At 35.6% G+C, this 20644-nt stretch overlaps 1 protein-coding gene across 1 annotated transcript in view; it reads right to left on the bottom strand.

Annotated features, from left to right (window-relative positions):
* The window catches only part of LOC142319914 (uncharacterized), a 50362-nt gene extending 32262 nt beyond the window's left edge, over positions 1 to 18100 (bottom strand). The window contains exons 1-4 of the mRNA XM_075357588.1: positions 17796 to 18100; positions 16308 to 16425; positions 9258 to 9349; positions 919 to 1180 (exon numbers count right to left, since the gene is read on the bottom strand). Coding sequence (XP_075213703.1) covers positions 919 to 1180; positions 9258 to 9349; positions 16308 to 16425; positions 17796 to 17908 — 585 coding nt within the window. The 5' untranslated portion in view covers positions 17909 to 18100. The remainder of the gene's footprint in view (positions 1 to 918; positions 1181 to 9257; positions 9350 to 16307; positions 16426 to 17795) is intronic.
* Positions 18101 to 20644: the final 2544 nt, after the last annotated feature.

Genomic DNA, 20644 nt, shown 5'->3' with positions numbered 1-20644 from the left:
GTTATACAAGCAACAAAAATTAACACCAAAGGAAAATGTATGGGGATAGATGACCTGCTAACAACAGGATCTTAAAAAAATTTCTGAATTCAGTCCACATAAAAGCATGGTGTAAATGAAGTGTCAAGATTACAGGATAATAAGTTTAACTTCATTCTACAAAGTTTTTTCTGTGAATTCTGAATAAAATACTTTGCAAACAATGTTGAAAATGGTACAAAAGCACACAACATATGGATTCAGAAAGGGAAGATACAAGAGGAATGTGAGTGAATTAATAAGGACTATTGGCAAGGGTACACAGACGGGTAAGTGTGTAGAAAATACTTACCTACTTTCTTATTTACATATGGAAAAAACATTCAACCATGTCAAGTGGAATAAACTAATGGAACTGTTAAAAGTTAAAGAATATATAGCTAAGGTAGAAGATTAAATATATAAAAAACAGTTATAAAAATGAAGGATCCACAAAATAAGTAATTTGATCTACAAAGAGGAGTAAGACAAACTTATGCCAGTAGTGTTGGGGTGTTGTCTATCCCACCCAAAAAATATATATTAAGCAATGATAAAAGAAGGAAAATAAATTGTACATGATTTTGCATACCATCATGACTTTTATGAGGTGTAGTTCAAGAAATTTAATAGGCAATTTCAAAATTACAGTTTAATATGATAAAATATGGTATGAAAATTTGAATTTTAAGAAAACGAATGCACTGAGAATAGGAAACAATAACCCAATAAATCTCACCATGAAAGATGAAATTTCTAAAGGTCAGAAATTACACTTCATTAAAAAAACAATAATTTGATTATTAAAATTAAAAAAGTAAATGATATACAGTATTAACCATCATTAAAATGGTTATCTTATATAAAAAAATATATTAAAACTAAGAAAATTAAATAAACCTTTGCTAGCCTCTTATGTCCAGTTCTTTGTTTCTCTAATTTTTCCTGAAGCTCAGCTTTTAGTGTTTTTGGTTTTTCTTCCTGTCTTGCTTTTTCTTTTTTTAATCGTTCTTCAAGTGGCTTTTTTTCTCTGAATCTTTCTTCTTTTCGTGATCCATATGAAATCTTATGCGTATTATGGCTATCGTAAAAAGTTTTTGAACAATGACTTCTTTTCTCTTTTGATCGTCTTGATAACTCCTCTTTAACAGTAGCTCTGTCTCTAGAATTGAAAAGAAAAATGAAGTAATAATAATTTTATCAACAAAAGCTTTTAACTTTGGACAACAATTACACTGCTATATAACATCTTACACCAATCGCACAAAAACAAGTTGAAACCTATGCTAACAATGAATGAAATATGAATTTTTTGTTGACACATCTAGCTTTCAGTAACTTATTAATTGATAGTCAAAGTATACATAACAAAAACTGAGACTGGCTGATATGTATAATTATTTCCTACATACATATCATATTAATTTGTTTCAACAGTTCCAAAATAGATGTATTCAGCGGTTGTTTTTTAAAATCTGAGGTGCTGGAATCTAACACAAATCTTTTCTTTGATTTTCATAATTTATAGATTAATTACATAAAAGTGAAAGATGGTTAAGTATACTTTGCACATTAAGTAAAAAGTGATGTGAGATAACCTAAAAATAATTTAAAGACTATAACAAAAATAAATTTTGTTTATTTATTAGGTCATAGGTCATATTTTGGTCTAAAAACACCCTCACTCCTGTCAACTACAAATTTTATAATACATAAGCAATTGTAAATTACCATTTTCTGTATAAATCATTTAAAGTGTCACTAGGCCATTTTAAGACATTAAAAATAGGTCAAATTGTATATTCCACATGGTAAAGACATGTGTTTATTCGCTCTGCGGTTTAATAGCTTTGGTTTGATTTTTTTTTGTTTTTATTCGGTTTGTGGTTTTGGATTTTTGTCAGTTGGTGAGTACTGGAAGTTTCGGTGAAATTTGGTGAGTTATGGTTCCAGATCTAAATTATTTTTTCAAGCTTTTATGTTTTTGCCATTTAGTTAATTGTTGGTTGGATGTATCTTAACTTATATTTCTGTCTAAATTTTTTCAAAGTCTTTCTATGAGTTTGAACAAGACACCGACATCATTGTTTTATAAGAATTAGAATACCCCTGAATTAGAGTTTTTTTACAGTTTTATTAGTGTTTTTTGGTGGAAGAATTATAATATTTCTTGTCATTGTTAGCTGGAAATTTTCTAAGTCCTAGACAGTGAGACTATAGGGAGCTATAGTTTTTTTATATCTCTGGAACTGTTGGGCGAATATCTGTCTATTTGGTATCTGGGCGAGATGGGAGGATCTTCTGTCTTTAATACCTCCAGACTCCCACCGAAATATATCAAGTGGAGGTGTCGTTGAACTTGGAATTGGGCCCTCAGTTTGGTAATAAACAATGCAAAAGCAAAAGTCACTGGCAGAGCCAGCTGAACAAAGTGTTTCAGGAACTTCAGGCATGCAGCCCAAGAAGTCAGACAAGAGAAAGAAATATTTCAGACCAGTGTCCTCAAAGGAGGAGGAACCCACTCCTGGGAGTCTGAGTGACTTAACAAACCAACTAGGGATGGTGATGCTGACTCTAAAACAAAACTTGGGCTCAGGGTTATCAAAGTATATATCCACACATGAGAAGGAGCTGGCCAAGATTTTCAAGGGCCTTAAGTCCTTGCCAGAGGTGTCGCAATCACTATTGGTTATAATGTAGACACTCAAAATGAGGCCCCCAAGGAGGTCAATATCAATAATACCCTTCAGGAGGAAATTTTTGATGAGCAGCTGATCAAGCAGATCAAGGACTTGTCCTCTGGTATGGGATAGAGATGTAGTTTCCAAGACCTAGCCCGTTCACAGGGAGTGGGGACTGACTTGGTTCATGAATCAGTTATAAAACTGAGAGATATAGAGCAGGATTTATTCATAATCATGGGGTCAGACCTGGTGGATTCCCAAAAATGTTGCTACCGAGTTAATTATAACTCGGCAGAAGGCAAACAGAGCTCTTTAGCGGTAATCCTACAGGTAGTGAGGAGAGTGCAAGACAGCTCCAGGGTGCCAGTTTTTGTCTTGCCTGGAGGAGATGCAGGTGCCTCCATTAGAAATATGCTGATAAACCTATGAAGAAGGCAAGATAAACCGGTCAAGGTGAGCATATCACAACCACACTAAGCGATGCAAAAGCATCAATCAGGGCAGACAAGTGAAGAGGTCAACCCCTCTATCAGCAAAAGTAGGATGGTAGTGATGAATGCAGCGAGCAGTTCCTATGCCAAATTGCTCCGAGTTACAAAGACCATAGTGTCTCGTGAGGAGGCTGGTGAGGTCCTCTGACTGAGGAGGAACTTCATATATAGGTTAAAGGTGCATAGAATGCTGAACAACTGACTTCACAGTGCTACATAACGAGGCAGTAGATGTGCAGGTCAACCTTAAATCATGAGCTGGCAGGTACATGAACTGCAGGGGTTAAGTCCTGACTGATTTGATGCAGGCAATACGTCTGTTTTGTATGAATGACAGAATACCAACCTATGAGGCTAGAGGTCAAATGTTGGTTCTTGATCTCACCATCCAGGATGGTGAGATCATAACCAGTGCGCATGGAGGGTGTTGAGGGAGGAAATCGCCAGTGACTACCTTGCAACACTCCTGAAGATCCAGGACACATAGTTGGGACTGAGGGAATATGGGCTAATGTGAAGACTAACGCATTGGCAGGTGGACATAGTTATTAATGTCACAAGAAGGATAAAAAGCGGGAGTCACTTATCACCAGAAACCTTGGAAAATGTGATAGTGCAGGAGATAACCTCACTTCCCACAACACAATGGAACTATAAACCAACATACTGGTGGAGACTAGAAGTGATGTAGTTTTGTCAAAACCTACAGAGGGCTAGGAGATTTAAACAGAGGCTTCGAAGGAATAGCAATGAAAGATATGAGATTGCTATATAGCACTATATATAGTCTGCCAGACGGCTCTCAAGTACGAGATAAAAAGGTTCAGGTGACAGAAATGGAGGAAGATCTGTGCTGATTTAGGTAACAATCCTTGTGGGCAGGCGTACCAAATCGTTATGAAAAGATTTGGAAGATGCCTGCTGGCCCTTACGGAGGTTCAGGTTAGGGGAGAGGCCACAAGACTGTTTCCTTGAACTGAGGTGAGTATTCCAGGGCCTAATGAGTTTGAAAGGAGATGGTTCAGATTGGACAAGATGGTGATCAACAGGTTAGGAGACAAGAGAAGTTCGGGGCCTGATGGAACACCGGCTGCTATTCTCAAACTTGTTCGGACAAGTTCAATGGAAAATGCTAGATGTTGTCAATCAGAAGCTTGAGAACAGACATTTCCCAAGATGCTGGAAAGAGGCTCATTTGGTGCTGCTACCTAAGAACCAAACTGGAAATTGGTCACAGAATACCTTCCACTCTGCCTTCTTAATAACATGGGCAAGGTGGAGAGAGAATGCTGGTAGGTCGCATCAATTAAGAGCTGAACTCAGATATAGGCATTAATGCAAACCAATTTGGTTTCTGGAGGACATGGTTGACCACTCAGGCGTCTCCAGAGTTGTGAACTGGGCTGCTAGGACTAGACAGGGGATGTGGAGGACCAGGCGAATGCCAATGTTAATATTATTATATGTCCGCAATGCTTTTGGATTGTTACTCTGGGCCATCATTATGACTGCCCTTGATGGGAAAGGTATTAGCCAATACCTGCAGAGGCAGGTCAGAAAGTACTTGAATGACAGATGGGTCATGACAGATTCTCAGTGGGGCAGCTTGAGATTTCAGATGTTTGGGGGAGTCTGCAGGGATCGGTATTGGGGCTCCTGCTTTGGACCATTGATATGATGGGGTCCTCGGTCTATTCCTGCCAGAGGGAACTGAAACAGTTGCATATGCTGAAGACCACGTGGTCTTGGTCAGTGGTAAGTCAGAACAGGAACTGCAGGACCAGAGTAACTTGGCCCTTGTGTCGACAGAGGCATGGATGGGGGCATATAGCCTTGAATTGGCTCCAAGGAAGAGTGAATTTATCACACTGATGGGCAGGAGGAGGGTGGCGCCTATACTGTTAAAGATAGGAAGATACTCCATACAACCAAGAATTATGGTTGGTCAGGTATCTGGGGGTTATAATAGCCTGTAAGCAGGCTACTATAACCCCCATACAGCAGGGGGTTATTATATAGCAGGGGGTGATTATATAGCAGGGGGTGATTAAGTCTGTAAGTACACAAACATGTGTTAGAGAGCTGCACCAAGGCAGAGAGGATGCTGAAAGCATTAAGCAGACTCATGACCATGCACATGGTGCCGAAGCCATCTAGGCACAGTGTCATGTCATCTGTCACATCCATGCTGTTGTATGCAATGCCAGTCTGGAGAGCTACCATTGGAACATAGAGAAACCTCTTGAGACTCCAGAGGGTACACAGGAAATCACTGTTGGGAGTTATCTCAGCGTACAGGAGAGTTTCGTATGAAGCAGCATGCATGTTGGCAGCAGTTCCTCCTGTGGAGCTGCAAATACAAGGGCTGAAAGGTACAATGGGAGGAATAAATCTCAGGCAAGATTGGCCACTTTAAGTAGTTGGCATAAGTGGAGAAATAGCAGAAAAGCAGAATGGACTAAGAGATTATTAAAGGACCTAGAAGCGTGGCTTAGCAGGGATCATGGTGATATGAATTATCACATGACCCAGATTGTGACCAGACATGGTAACTTTGAATCTTACTTTACAGAATGGGCAGATGCAGCTCCTACAGGTGCATGTACTGTATTGTACAGGATACAGCAGAGCATACATTGTTCCTCTGTCAGGAGTGGAATGTACTCAGAACTTGGGCAGGCACCAATCGACTAACACCAGAGAATGCTGCATATGCTAGTGACGATTGACAACTGGAAAGCAGTAGATGAGTTAGCCACAAAGGTTCTGCAGACCAAAGGCGTGGAGGGTAGGTGAGGCTTTTAATAAACGACAGTGGGATAGCCCTCAGTTATCACAACTGGCAGAAGGAGCAGAAGGTAGACAACAGGATTAATGTGGAGGATTGACTGATCGATGCAACGCCCTCTGATAAGGTAAAGATTGGGGCCAAAGAGCGAAGGCGTGTTGAACAGTCCCCTGCGGAGTCGTCATTCGTTTGCACTTGTGCAGGTGGGCAACGATGATGATGTTGCAAGGGAACTTTAGATCCCCTGAGCTCAAAGGGACTCCCTTGGGGCTGAGTAATGTTTAATTGCGAGTCTGGCCCTGAAGGGGGAGTTGGTGAGGTGGAGATTTTGTTGGTAAGGCACATATGCTCCTTAACAACATCTAGCAGAACCTGTTAGCAAGTCCAACACATTGTGCATAAATGGCATTCCTGCCCTCATCAAAAAAAAATATGCTATAAATGATAACATAAAACAAGAATGGAGAATTAAATGGCAAGACTTAATGAGTACGGACTCGATACATAGCCTTAAACATAATCTCAATGTATAAAAACTAGAATGGTTTTCATTAACTCTACTCAACTAAAACAGAGAAATTTCAGCTGGCTTTATGGAAACTGTTGTCTATGTGCAAATTACTTTTGGTTGATATATTTCACACTGATTGCTTAGAGATGCACTGCCAATGTTGAGCAGAGATGGAGCTTGTGTTATGCATATCTAAAAAATGATGAATTTGTTTTTGATTTATTGATGCAAAACATGGTCCAAATTAAACTTATCTCTTTCATTTAAGTTTGACAAAGACCTTCCAGGAGTCTCTTGTTCTTGCTGATATTAAAAAAGTGGTAGTACCAGTGTGTACCACAGCCAAAGCAACAAGATTTTCCAATTTTTTCTTTTCTCGTATATAATTAGTTCTGAAGCCATTTATCTTTTTTATCACTGCATCTCTGTCGACATTCAGTCCAATTTATTTATATTTTTCTATTAATATATTATATGCTATGTCCCAGTTCACCTTATTGTGATACTCTTTGGATTTAATACATTAGAAACATGTCTGACTTTGGTACATTTGAATGAAGTCTTTGAGTAATTCTCAGTTCCTGCTCCCTTTTTTGCAGTCACTGTAGAAGGGGCAAATTATAATTTTAAAAATCTACACTTTCACCACTGTCAGCTCACTTAAAACTAAATTTGACTGAACAAGCTTAAGAATTTTGCTCATGCAAGCACAGCTATTCAAGCGTGCAAATTAAAATTTATCAATCTTAAAGATGCTTGACAACAAAAATTACCCTACAGACACACAAGTATGCAGTTATGTGTGCAGCTACTGTTAAGAATAAACATTTCCAGTACAATTTAACAACAGTATAACTATATACAGTATAACAGCATACATAAATCTATATGCTTTTAATATTTTGAAAAAAATTATTAAGCCAGGTTATTTGGCAAATAATTATTTGTGCCAAATAAAAACTTTCAGGCATTCTGAAGATTAACATCCAAACAAGTGATATTTTAAGTATGTTTCCTCACAAATATAACACCTGCTACAGACCTATTGACCAAGAATAAACAAAGATCAGTTTAATCTCTTACGTTTTTTAATCCCAATAGCCTAAAGCATTTAGGAACTTTAGTCTAATGTTTATATTTAGTTGAAGGGCAGCTAAAATGTGAATTTCATACTCCAAATCTAATTCTTCTTCAACATGATAATATGTGGGTTATTTTTTTCAAGGTCCGATTGGTCACGAAATTAAAACCACAGTGAAAATAAAAAATGTTTTATTTGTAAGAAATACATACATAGTTACGCTATTTCTCTACACAGTCGCCACTCCGATTTAGACATTTGTCGTAGCGTGGTACAACTTTCCAATACCCTTGTCATAGAATGGAGCCGCCTGTGTTTTCAGCCATGTTTCTACGCTTGTCTGCAGCTCAATGTCTGTGCCAAAATGTTGTCCTCCTAGCCAGCATTTCATGTGAGCAAAGAGGTGAAAATCGGATGGAGCCAAGTCTGGGCTGTATGGTGGATGATCAAACACTTCCTAACGAAAACATTACAGGAGCTTCTTTGTTACAGCTGCAGTGTGCGGCCGAGCATTGTTATGGAGAAAGACAATGCCTGATGACAACATTCCTCTCTGCTTATTCTGAATTGCCCTTCGTAGACGTTGAAGAGTCACACAGTATGAGGCTGCAGTGATGGTCGTGCCACGTTCCATGAATTCAACCAAGAGAACTCCATTCCGGTCCCAGAACACAGTAGCCATACATTTTCTGTTGGAGAAGGTTTGGTTTAACTTCTCTGGTTTACTGGGAGAATGAGAATGCATCCACTGTTTGGATTGTTCTTTTGTTTCTTCAGTTTCGAAGTGGACCTGTGTCTCGTCCCCTGTGACAATTTTGTTCAAAAAATTTTCTCCTTCATTGTGGTAGCGCTGGAGAAATGTTAGGGAGACATCCATTCTCATTGTTTTGTGATGGTCGGACAGCATCTTGGGAACCAATCTCGCACACAGTTTGCGGTACTGAAGCCTCTCACTCACAATGGTGTAGAGAGCTGACCTTGAAATTTCAGGAATGAATCACTCAATACAGAAATTGTGAACTGTTGATTTTTTCGAATTGCCTCATCCACTCACTCAACGGTTGACACTCGCTTCCTTCCCTGACCGCCTGCATCATGAACATCTGCACGTCCTGCTTTAAAGTTCCTGCACCATTGTCGCACTTTGCTGTCACTCATTGAAGTTTCACCGTACACATTACTTATTCGTCAATGAATTTCAGCTGCATTAAAATCAATAAAAAATCTTATAAAGATAAAAAGATATTAAATCTTATAAAGATAAAAATTGTATATATCATATAACTTGATTGATTAAAATACGGACACTAAGTCCTGGTAGTTATAATTTACCAAGTTTTAGTTGACCATCATCATGTCAAAACACGAGAAAATTACCTTATAATAAATTCCCAAAATAAAGATTTAGTAAACATGCAATTATACAGAAAGCACAAAAACCTATTTTAAATAAATAAAAAATAAAATGCTAAAGTATTTAAATACTCAAAATAATAATTAGAAAAAATAATATTAGCAGAACAACAAACATTATAAGTAAAAACCTTCTCATGCTAAACATTTCTTTAAAGAGACAAGTTTCATAAAGAACCTGGATCATACCAATCTCTTTCCAACTCTTACTTCTAATATACTATTGCAAATTATAAACCATACAAGAGAATTTTAAACCAAAAGAACTAACGTGTTAAAATATTTAATGAAATATCTGCTTCTTCTTCTTTCATCTCTATGCGATTGGGAATGATGGAGGTCTTTTCGATGACTTGAGGAAACCTAAAAAAACAAATATTAATCATGTCAATAAGAAAGCTTTTTAATTGTTTACGTTCCAAACATTTATCATAACCCAGAACATATGTCAGTACTAACAATCCCAAGTTAAATTTAATGAAAATAAGCTGGAAAATGCAATGGCTTATATTTGTTTCGCTTCATTAACTCTTAAACTCTTATCACTACAATATACTAGTGACACTGAAAAGGGAAATTTAATGAAGAAAAGTTGATAGTTACCCAACTTAAATTTATTTGTAAAATCTATTATTTTGTTTCAAATGCTAACATAATATTTTTTGGAACAATTTCAAACAGCACTCTGACCATTAGTATAGAAAAGAATGTAAATGTTCAACATAAGTTAAGGATTGCATATGCAACAGCTCAACAATGAAATCAACATCAGAACAAAGGTTAGTAATTACAAAAGGTCAAGGTAATTACAATGTAGAAACATTCTGTTCCTTATAACAACAATGAATAGATAGATGCACACCTTCATTGCAATTTAAGTATCTATCAACTGTTGGAATCCTTGCACATTACTTGCTCATGTGAAACAATATAAAGGGCCACAGCAGTGGCCATGGATCTGGGAACAACTTTTCTGTAGCTTTTTAGCCACCCTTTAGGATGATGCTAAAAAGAAGAAATTTTTTTATATTCTTCTTTGTAACTCAATATATTTCAAGAAATTCTGGACTGGTTATATTAAAACTAAACTTATTACACATTCTTCACAATAAAGCTTTACAAAAGTATCATGAATACAACTACATATGACAAGAATAAGTTTTATTTTTTTTTTAAAGTAAAAACAGCTAAACAGACCTCTACTCTTTCATCAAAGCTTGCTAGCATTATTCAGACTGGTCAGAGAATACACTATTTTTAATACTGAAGTAATATTTACATTAAGAAATGAAGAATATAATTATTACATATAGTAAACTCTTTTTATATCAAAGCTTTTCAAAATAAGAATTTCTCTGTATCGAAAGAGCTGGCTAGTTCCTTCACAATTTCTATACCAATCGATATATTTAGACTCTATTAATCAAAAGAAAAAAGATTTTCCCATAAAGGCTGAAAAATGTATCCATTATTACTACTGTGTATCAATATACACAATGTTTTTTTTGATGAAAACAAAATCTGATCTTGTGATATATAGCTGTATTCATAATACTTCTGTAAGGCTTTATTATTGTTATTATAGAAAGAAGATTCATATGCGAGGTGGACAGCGGTGTGATTGAGCGAACAGTTGACAAGGGTGTTCCTCAGGGATTGGTCTTCAGACCAACCCTCTGGAATATTACATATGATAGGGTTTTTAGTGTACCACTGCTCCCTGAAGTAACAATAATTGGATTTGCGGATGACGTAGCACTTGTCATAGAGGCAGATACCTGGAGGGAGGCCGCCAGCAAAATCAGGAACTCCTACATTGCTGCTGGAGCTTGAATAGATGAGGTGGGACTCAGCTTGGTGCCAGAGAAATCCAAATTTGTGGTTATATTCTCTGCCAAGCGTATACCTACATTGTCAGTCGAGGTGGATGAGAGAAGAATAGAGTCAAAGAATTCAATAAAATATCTAGGCATATGGATTGACTCAAGGCTAAGATTTGGAAGGCATGCCATTAAAGCTGCTGAAAAGGCAGCATATTAAGACTGCTGCTGCTGCTGCATATAGCAGGAATGCTACCACTGTGGGGATCTGGGGCAACTGCAGAAGAGGTTACGTGCAAGAGTTGTATACAGCTCACTGCTATATGGTGCAGAAATCTGGCAGACGTGGTGCAGTACAGAAAGTACAGAGGGAAGATTGGGGCCTTACATAGGAGGTGCTGCCTCTAGATTGCAAGACCCTACAGAATAGTTTCTCTGGAGGCTGCAAAGGTCTTGGTGAGGATGCTTCCCGTGGATTTAACGATCACACACAGGAGAAGGTACGAGAACTTAGTGTCTTGAATCCGACTGTGAAGAGAGAAGCGAGTGGGAGGGGAGTTCAGCGATCATGGAGGAGTTGAAAGAAAGATGTGAGAAGAAAATGTGAGAAGAACAGGTGGATCTACAGAGCAATAAAGTTTGTTGGAAGATGGTCCAGAAGAACCCATGGCTCGCTTGATTTTAATTTAACTCAGTTGCTGGCAGGCCATGGGGGATTTAGAGAATATCTATTTCATTTTTGGTTGATGGCTCAGATGGATGCCTCAACTGTGAGGTTGAGGAGTTGGTGTTCCCCTGTGTTCTTTTGGTGTCCTCGTTTTAACACAGAAAGAGAGGAGATGATGGATGCCATTGGAAGAGGTTTATGTTTGTTTAGGTTAATGTTTGAACCAGAGGAACTAATGGGGATTATGCTGTATGGTAATGAATATTGCTCTGCCGTTTCCAGATTTGCAAGAGTGGTAATGATAAAATTATACATTATCAAGGAAAATTGTAGGGCAAGAAGGGTAAGAATTTAAACAAAATTACATTAAGAAGAAGAAAGAGGATATAAAAAATTTACTTCTTGAAATTAGTAACCAAAGTATTACAACTCTTCAAATAGAAATACGTTACTCTAGATTCTGCTGGTTTACTCCTTTCCACAAATTTCTTAAATAACTTTCTTTTCCTGCTACATAACAAGGATGGGCAGATACTTCCACAGCTTATTTCAAGAACTTATAAAAGTTCTTCCCTTTTATAAGCTACAAATACTGGAATACTAAATTAAATCAGGCAGTGTAACCTAACTCATAATAATGCATATCTTATTGTATTGCAGTTCATACTAAACAATTCGTAGAATTCTATAACTTCATAGCAACAAATTTATAGGTAGTCTTATCACAAAAAATACTGCACCAGTGAATTTATTTTTAACATACAGCAGTGGGTAGTTCCAGAGTGAAGTCTGATTTTCACTGCTGAGGTTACTGTTATTAAACCAATGATTCGGACACAGCAATTACTGCATTTTTGTGCATTGTATGGGACTACCACTAGGTATTGATTCAGAGGATGAGATGAATGATTTATAGACTGTGAAAATGCCATGCCTAATCAGGATTCAAACCCGGGACCTCCGGATGAAAGATCAAGATGCTACCACTCGTGCCTCGGAGGCCAGCCACCTTCAGTACTTACAGTATTTATATGTTACATTCTTCAATTGTGTAAAAGTTCATTTTTCTTTTTTGAGACTATGGCTAGTAAACATAAGATTTTTTATACTGAACAAAAAAAATTAAGATTATTTGGACATAAAAAGGGGAAGGAAGCAAGTTGATGTTTGCCATAATCTCAGTTAGCTTCCTCTAAAGCAGCTACATGAAAAATTACTGATGGCGTACAATGAGGAAAACAATAATTGTAAAAAAAATTGAATGCTGGTTAAGTCACTTGGTTGAAGGAGTTTACAGTGATTTTAGTAGCAAAATTCACCTTCTAGTTAAACAATTTTGGAAACCAAAGTTTAATCCTGCAGCTAGCAATACAAATCTGAATGTCACCACCTCACACTGGCAAAATTAATGGTGAAGCAAAAGGAGTATAGGAGAATATTAATGTTACTAGTACGTAGCTTGAAAACAAGTGGCCTAAAATATGTAAGAATTATAAGGAAAAAACATCATTAATGTTATATTATAAAAACATGACTTACCAAAAAGAATATGAGAATAAAATTGTAAGTTAAAAAAGAAAAAAATTCTTTCATTGGAGATAAAAAGCAGTAAATCCAGACACACAAACTTAAAATTATTTTTAAAATAAAATTACTTTTACCTGCTAATACTAAAAGTATATTGAAACAGATGGACCAAAGTGTTATCAAATGACTTAAAAGAGTGATTAGAGAATACTACTTTGTCTCATTGAAGAAAGAAAATTATGAAATAGCATTTAATCTGTACCATGTCATCTGCATTTTTCAAAACACTTGAGACCTGTTTACAGTTGTAATAAAATACTTATTTTAACATACCAATCTTACTATACAGAAAAGTTTTAGATGATGAAGTGATAATGCCACTCAGTGAATGAATTAATGTAATGTGTCAAAATACCTTCAAGTACATTATTTGCCTGATATTGATAAACATCCAAAAGCTAATAAGGTAACAAAAACAGCTAAATTTACTGATGTTTGAATTGTTATAACTTTGTAAATAAAATTAAAAAAGTAGAAGCCAATAATTCTGGATGGGACAGGAAAAAGTATCCCTGTCAGAATATAGAATACTGAATATAACATTAACATTATAAGTTCACATACAGGACACTGGTATGAAAAATTGGAACAAAGGAAGGGAATGTATATTCCTCCATAAGAACTCCCTTCTGCGACTCATATGATTGTTCCCATCCCCTCTATACCATACTTTGACCATCAGTTGTCTGCCGAGAACTGGTGTTCTGGGTTGTGCATGCATTAGTGATGCCAGAGCAAGTGAATATTGTAGAGTTGTACATAAGAATCAGTTCTTCGAAGGAAACACAAGAATTATTTCTTAAAGCATTCCGTAATCGTCCTGTTCCAGCTAATCGCAGCATTCAACAATTGGTAAAGAAAGAGATGCTTCATTGTCTTTGCAAATCTACCAGAAAACTATTGCAACAGGTTGGGGCAGATGTTCCTGAAGAATCTGAAGTTGAAATTGTACCATATCACAGTTGAACAACAATTGAAGGAATCAGACAAGGAGATACATGTGTTTTTGTCACAGGTTGGTGAATATGGTTGCAGACGGTCTATTGGACCTGTTTATGTTTATGTCAGACAAGGCACGGTTTCATTTATCAAAATAAGTAAATGTCAAGAACAGCAAGTATTGGGCATCAGAAAATTCACACCTAATACACAAGGCACTCCTAAATGACCAGAAGATGTGTCCAATCTTATTGGTCCAATATTTTTCGACACCAGTCAACACAGATGTCAACCTGACTATTTTGGATGACTTTGCTTAACAGCTGACTGAAGAAGAACGTGAGTACTGCTTTTTTCAGCAGGTTGGGGCGACCTGTCATACCTCTGAGAGGTCATTTGCTCATGTTCATGAACTGTTCACTGCTGAGCGAACAATGAATAAAGGTTTATGGCTGCCATGGTCACCAGACCTAGCTACCTGTGACTTTTGTTTATGGGGAATGTTGAAAGGACGAGTGCATCATATACAATTAATGAACTGAAGAATATCTAGACGTGCATTAGCTTAGCAGTATTACCCTGGTGAAATTGATGCAGGTATATCTGCATTTGTTAAACCATGCACAGAGTTTAGCTGTTGATGGAAACAATTTTCAAAAATTTATTCTGAAGATTAGTACAGGTATGTTAGTTCTTAATATCAATCTTTCACAGGTTACTGTAGATGTTGATTGAGCCATTTTTTTAAATGTATAAACCAAACTAAAGCCTACTTTTGTTTTATATTATAGACTTGTTTAATCAGTAAGACCTTGTTTACTATTTAAGAAAAGCTCTAAAAATTTTCATAAAAAAAATTCTAAAAATTATTTAGTTATTGTAGGGTAACTTTATTTAAAATATGGACTTACATTATTATTTTCATCAAATGTTATGTTTGGTTATTTTAATAATTATTTTGGCGATGACAAGCCTTTAAAAATAAATTACATTTCTATCTCCAGTTGTAGTGAACTATATGATCAGTTACAAAATGTGGCAGTCTTTCAACTAAAAGTTCAACAGAGAGGATAAATGAATGATTTATGTTATTTGAAATGTCTTCAGCAAGATTATATGCCTGTGAAGAAAATTTTTCATTAATGATTATTTCATGTCTGTATGACTTGCTACAATAACAACTAAAATTATTAATAATTAATTTAATAAAAAAAGTTAAATAAAATAATTTAAATCTCATAAACATGATATATAAATTTAATTTTAAAAAAAGGCTTAATTTTAATGTGTTTAGATCAGAACAGTAGTCTGAGTCCAGAAGTAGGGTCAAATAAGCAGGTAAGTATTATAGTGTATATATTAAATACAACAGGACCACCAAAGTCCTTATAATACTGGTGCCTGCAACTTCAAAATTTTTAAAGTTAAAGAGGCTAAACTAATTTTTAATAGATGATGCCTTTATGATATTGCTGAATTTTTAAAAGAACAAACAAAAAGCTTAGTATTAATTTATATGGATAATCCAATATTTATTATTTATAAATGTATTTTATAGTATTATACTGAGTTTTATTGAAGCACATTTCATTAAAATTTGCATCTCCTTTTTTATCATTGTTGCATTAATCCGGAATAAATAGGAATTATTACTAAAGGATACATGTATGAATAGTACATTCTATCCATTAATGTAGTTTTAATATAATTAATATATAATGCAAAATTAGCTGTTTGAAATGATCTATTGTTTTTATAGTTAATGAGATCTGTTACTGTCTTATAACAATGACCTTTTAGACCCACACTGACTTGTAATAACTGTTGCATTATATACTTATTACAATGTTGTAAAAATAAAAGGAGCTTTGTAAAATAATCTTTTAGTTTGGTATACTACTTAATTGTTCAAGTGCATTGTTTAATAAACCACTCATTCACTCTTTAATTTTCACTGCTTTAACATTCTGTAGTCTTCATTGTATTTCCATTTATTCTTTGACTCCATATGTCTTTTTTTTTACAGATGAATTAATTCAACACAAAAGATTACAGAAGAAACTGGTATGTGGGAATATGAAGATGGAAATTTATAGTATGAAAAATGCCATGCCTGACTGGAATTCAAACCTGGGACCTTCGGATGAAAGGCCGAGATGCTACCACTCTGCCATGGAGAATGGCTTCATAATTTATCATTCTTATTAAAAAAACATGTCCAAGCTTGTAAAATAAGTAATGTGAATTTCTAGAATTTAAATAATAATTACAGACACACAATATAAAAAATATTTTTGAATATACTTACATTAAAATGACATGAGGATGAATGTTTATCCTGACAGCTACAATGAGAACTTGAATTATGTACATGTGCTTGTGGTGGTTTGATTTCCAATGAATCAGCAATGTCCTCCTCAGACACACTGTAAAAAAAATTATAACTAATTCATAATATTTTATCATTATTTAATAATGATAAAGCCAATTATATCTAAACATAAATTAAACAATTACTGGATGCCAAGTAAATGAAATTCCTTCATTCATGGAATATGGCTTTCTTAATTCAACTTTTGAAATTGAGTGCTTAAGAAAAAAAGAAACAATCACCACCTTAAATAAGTTAATCTATGAATTTAAACAACTCACTCAAAAATATTTTATAATTACTTTAATAACTCCCATCAAACTGGTAAAAATATGCATACAAATATTTTTGTCATCTCTCAAACTGAATAGAGGCATTGCTTATTTTAACAGATTTTTTGTACTTGTTGGCTAGCATACCACCTAATTCATTTTATCAGTTATCTGGATGCCAGCTAGCACCCCACCTAATTCATTTTGTCAGTTATCTGGACGCCACCTATTTTTCTCCTTTTTTGCCAAAAATTGTCATTACAAACTTATCAACACTTCAAAAAAACTTGGTTTTTTAAAGTATTTAATGTTAATTTGGAAAGGTTGGCAAGTGAAACAAGCATCAGATTTTGTTATCTTATAAAGTTTAGTTCTTGGAATTGTTATTTGGGTTATCAACATAACCTAATCAAGTCCCTAATTATATACAATTACCCAAAATGTTATTAATTATCCCATGAAATATTATTTAAATCATTAATAATTTGTAACAATAATAAGTATGTACATATGTTACTCAACAAAAAACGGTTGTAGACAATCTGAGAAGAAAACAATATAACCATTATAAGGCACAAATATTCAACAGAGTTACTAAGATGCTACTAAGAAGGAATAGTTACTGAGGTGAAGTAGTTTTGTATTTCTTGTTTTCTTTGCTGAATCAAATATATTGTTACGTACCAGGATATCAAGCCTATTGAAATGCTGATGATATTCGGCGCTGTTAGTGTACAATCATTCTGTTCATCGCAGGAACTGACTATCTAATGATAAACTGCTATAGTAATTTTCTATCAACTAAAATATGTAATAACTGTTACCTACAAAAGTACTGGATGTTTACTTTTTCATATTCAACATTTATCAGCATAAGTTACTTAAATTTCCAAACCAATATTTCTTTGTCACACCCAATCTAAGTAGAATTTTTTTTTGGCATCAACTAATATAGTTTAAAAGTGAATTACAAAGAACAAAACAAAAGTCCATACTAGAACTAACAGAGAATTGACAGCTATCAACAAATATTTATAATTATAAATTAAAGGTTAATTTATGATTTAATCATCACTATCACCAGTTCTACAAATTATAAGCAATTTTATTTTAAACAGATCGAAAATAGTTTTGAATAACAGCATCTTTTTACCTTGCTGATGAATCGGATCTACCCTCTTTGTTTACAGGTAAACTCTTTTTAATTTCACAATCTTCAGACTGATCGTCGTCCTCGAAGACGTCTGAATCATCAACGTCAGACATTTTAACAAAACACGTCACATAATCAACAAAGTAAAAAAATAAATCACTTATATAGAGTGTCTTTATGAACACCTATATGCACTAAGTAATAAATATCAATACAGCACTCCTTGTAACAGAAGTTATCATATAAACCATATAATAATTTTACAATATAAACAAACCAATTGTTACGAAGGAACAACGTTCTATTATTCAACACACTGTTCATTTAAGAATGTTACTACTGAACCGAAACTAATCATGATTCAGTTCATAAGTTGAACTAATCACCGCGTTGGTCTAGTAGTGAACTCGTCATCGCAAATCAGCTGATTTCGAAGTCGAGAGTTCTAAGGTTCAAAACCTGGTAAAGGTACGTTACTTTTATAAAGATTTGAACAGTAGATCGTGGATACCGGCGTTCTTTGGTGGTTGGGTTTCAATTAATCATACATTTCAGGAACGGTCAACCTTAGACTACACAAAACTACACTTCATTTACACTCATCCATATTCATCCTTTGCAGGATTCAGGTAATGCATAAATCCTCTTATGATGGTTCCGGAGGCTAAACAGAAAAAGAAATAAGTTTATAAGTTAAACTAGAAATCTGCTGATCATTAATAATAAATCCCCCGCTCTCACAACAGAACATATGCATGTATTGGTAGAACCGTCTAAAAGTAGCCTACAAAGACTTCATCCATTTACTTGAAATTTGTCATAATCGAGACTCATAATGGTGGGGGGGGAGAAAAATTACTAATTATGTCACCGATTGGCTAGTAATGGTTAAAATATATTGGCTTATAGAACATTTGGACTTGGCTTCCATTCCTCTTCAAGTGGAATTTTTTCACATGCATATTATTCATCTGAACTCCTCGTTTAAATAGTTTTAGTAGTAGCATAATTTAGTTCGAGATAGATAATTAAAAATCAAGCAGAAAAATAAAAGAATGAAACGTACGCCCTTATGGGAGGTGATAAATTGCAATGAAAAACGACTATTTACTGCTGTGAAATGCGACAGTTTTGGAAAAGAACAAAATGCTGTGCTTTATGGTGGGCAGTAACCGGTATTACATCGAAAAATTGTAAAAGGTTGAAAAATACCGCTTTATGATTGGTGGTAAATTGCAACGAATATACGATATCTTTCACCAGCCAATGAACTACACTAAGAAATGAAGTAATCATTTAACCGCCTTTTAATAGTTGACAGCACAATTTACATGTTCGATATCAATACGAGGCGTCTGATGGACAGTTACCTTAAACATGTACCCCAACTTAATATACCGTCGAACATAGACACAAAAAATTGCAAACACGTACACGGTTCAAACGTACCTATTCCATGACGTCTATTACACCGAAATAGACGAATATTCGTTCAACAGTAAAAAAAAAAACTAGTATAATATAACAATTGTTTTCCGGAGCGCCGACCGCAATCAACGGAGTGTTTCGGTATGTGAACGGACTGCTGTACATTCTCAAAGACGGTTACTGTTACGCTTTCAACCAGTTCACCAGACAACTGGTAGAAACCAAGCGAGTGAAACTCGACACGTTCGGGGCAAAGTGCTATAGCAATTCTCTAATGCGTAAGCTTAAAAGTCTTCTTTTAAGTTATATATCATTGAAAGTATAGCTAGGTTTCTGCATCGTCAGCACCATTATCGGTCGCGGTATTGTGATACATCTCACCATTCGGTGCCTATTCTGATGACGTCACTGCATAACAATTCAGCATGTCACGAAAAAATAAGTACGTAATGCACATCATTATTACTTTTTTAATTCATCGTATTGACATATCCACGCTTGTGGATAAAGCACTAAGTGGCACGCTTGTTACTAATGTTTGGTATGTGACCACGCAATACGCCATAATATTCACGAGAACAGCGTTGTCTGACTCAAAGTATACTTTCAAGTCAATCGCTCCCGATTTAGCTTTATTCGTTCTGATGTGAGCAATCGACTACGAAAATCTGAATATCCTTCAAGAATTCTGAGAAACTACGCCGGCTGTGGGCGTCTCATGCCGTAACATGATTTCTGAAAGTCTTTGAACGACCTGTATATCTTGCTGTCGTCGACTGTAGAGTCGTCGTACGGATAGGAATTCACATAATTCTTCCTCAAATTGCAACGATCGAACCTGGCCATAACTTTATTGGCATCATTTCTCCTGGCCTTATGGAACGCCAGTATCACACAACGCGGCTTTTTCTCTTGCAATTTTGTTTGTACGTTCCACGTGTTATTAACAGTTTGCATCCCGCCCGACCATTCGAACGTGTCCCAAATATAGAACCCCATAGGCAACGTTTTTACAGATCTGATTATGCTGTCCAATTCCATTGTTTCTCTGAGCGCCGGGCGTAAGTACGGTACATCCCAAGCTATCTTTCATTATCGTAAGTTTTGACCCGTGATTGGCTTCTGTAGCTACTATCGCGTTATTATCATTGTTTTCTCTTATCAATATCAGTTCTTGGGTCACGCGCCCGACCACCTTCCTGAAAGATTCTGCGAATACCATCACCAGTTCCAACGGCACATCAATATAAAATCGTCCGTACTCACGTAGCGGAAACGCATCATCACCGAAAACCCGCCCATCATTGCCTACCGGGTTCCTTTCGCTTGCTCGTCACCCTAAGATTTTTCACTCGACTTACCTCTATTCGTTTAATTGGTATCGTATCTGGTCAAACATAAATGCCACCGCGTTGTTCACC

This window comes from Lycorma delicatula, chromosome 2 (assembly GCF_047948215.1).
Source record: "Lycorma delicatula isolate Av1 chromosome 2, ASM4794821v1, whole genome shotgun sequence".
Taxonomy (NCBI): Eukaryota; Metazoa; Arthropoda; class Insecta; order Hemiptera; family Fulgoridae; genus Lycorma; species Lycorma delicatula.
Note: the sequence above shows the minus strand (reverse complement) of the source record. Positions and strands in the feature narration are given on the sequence as shown.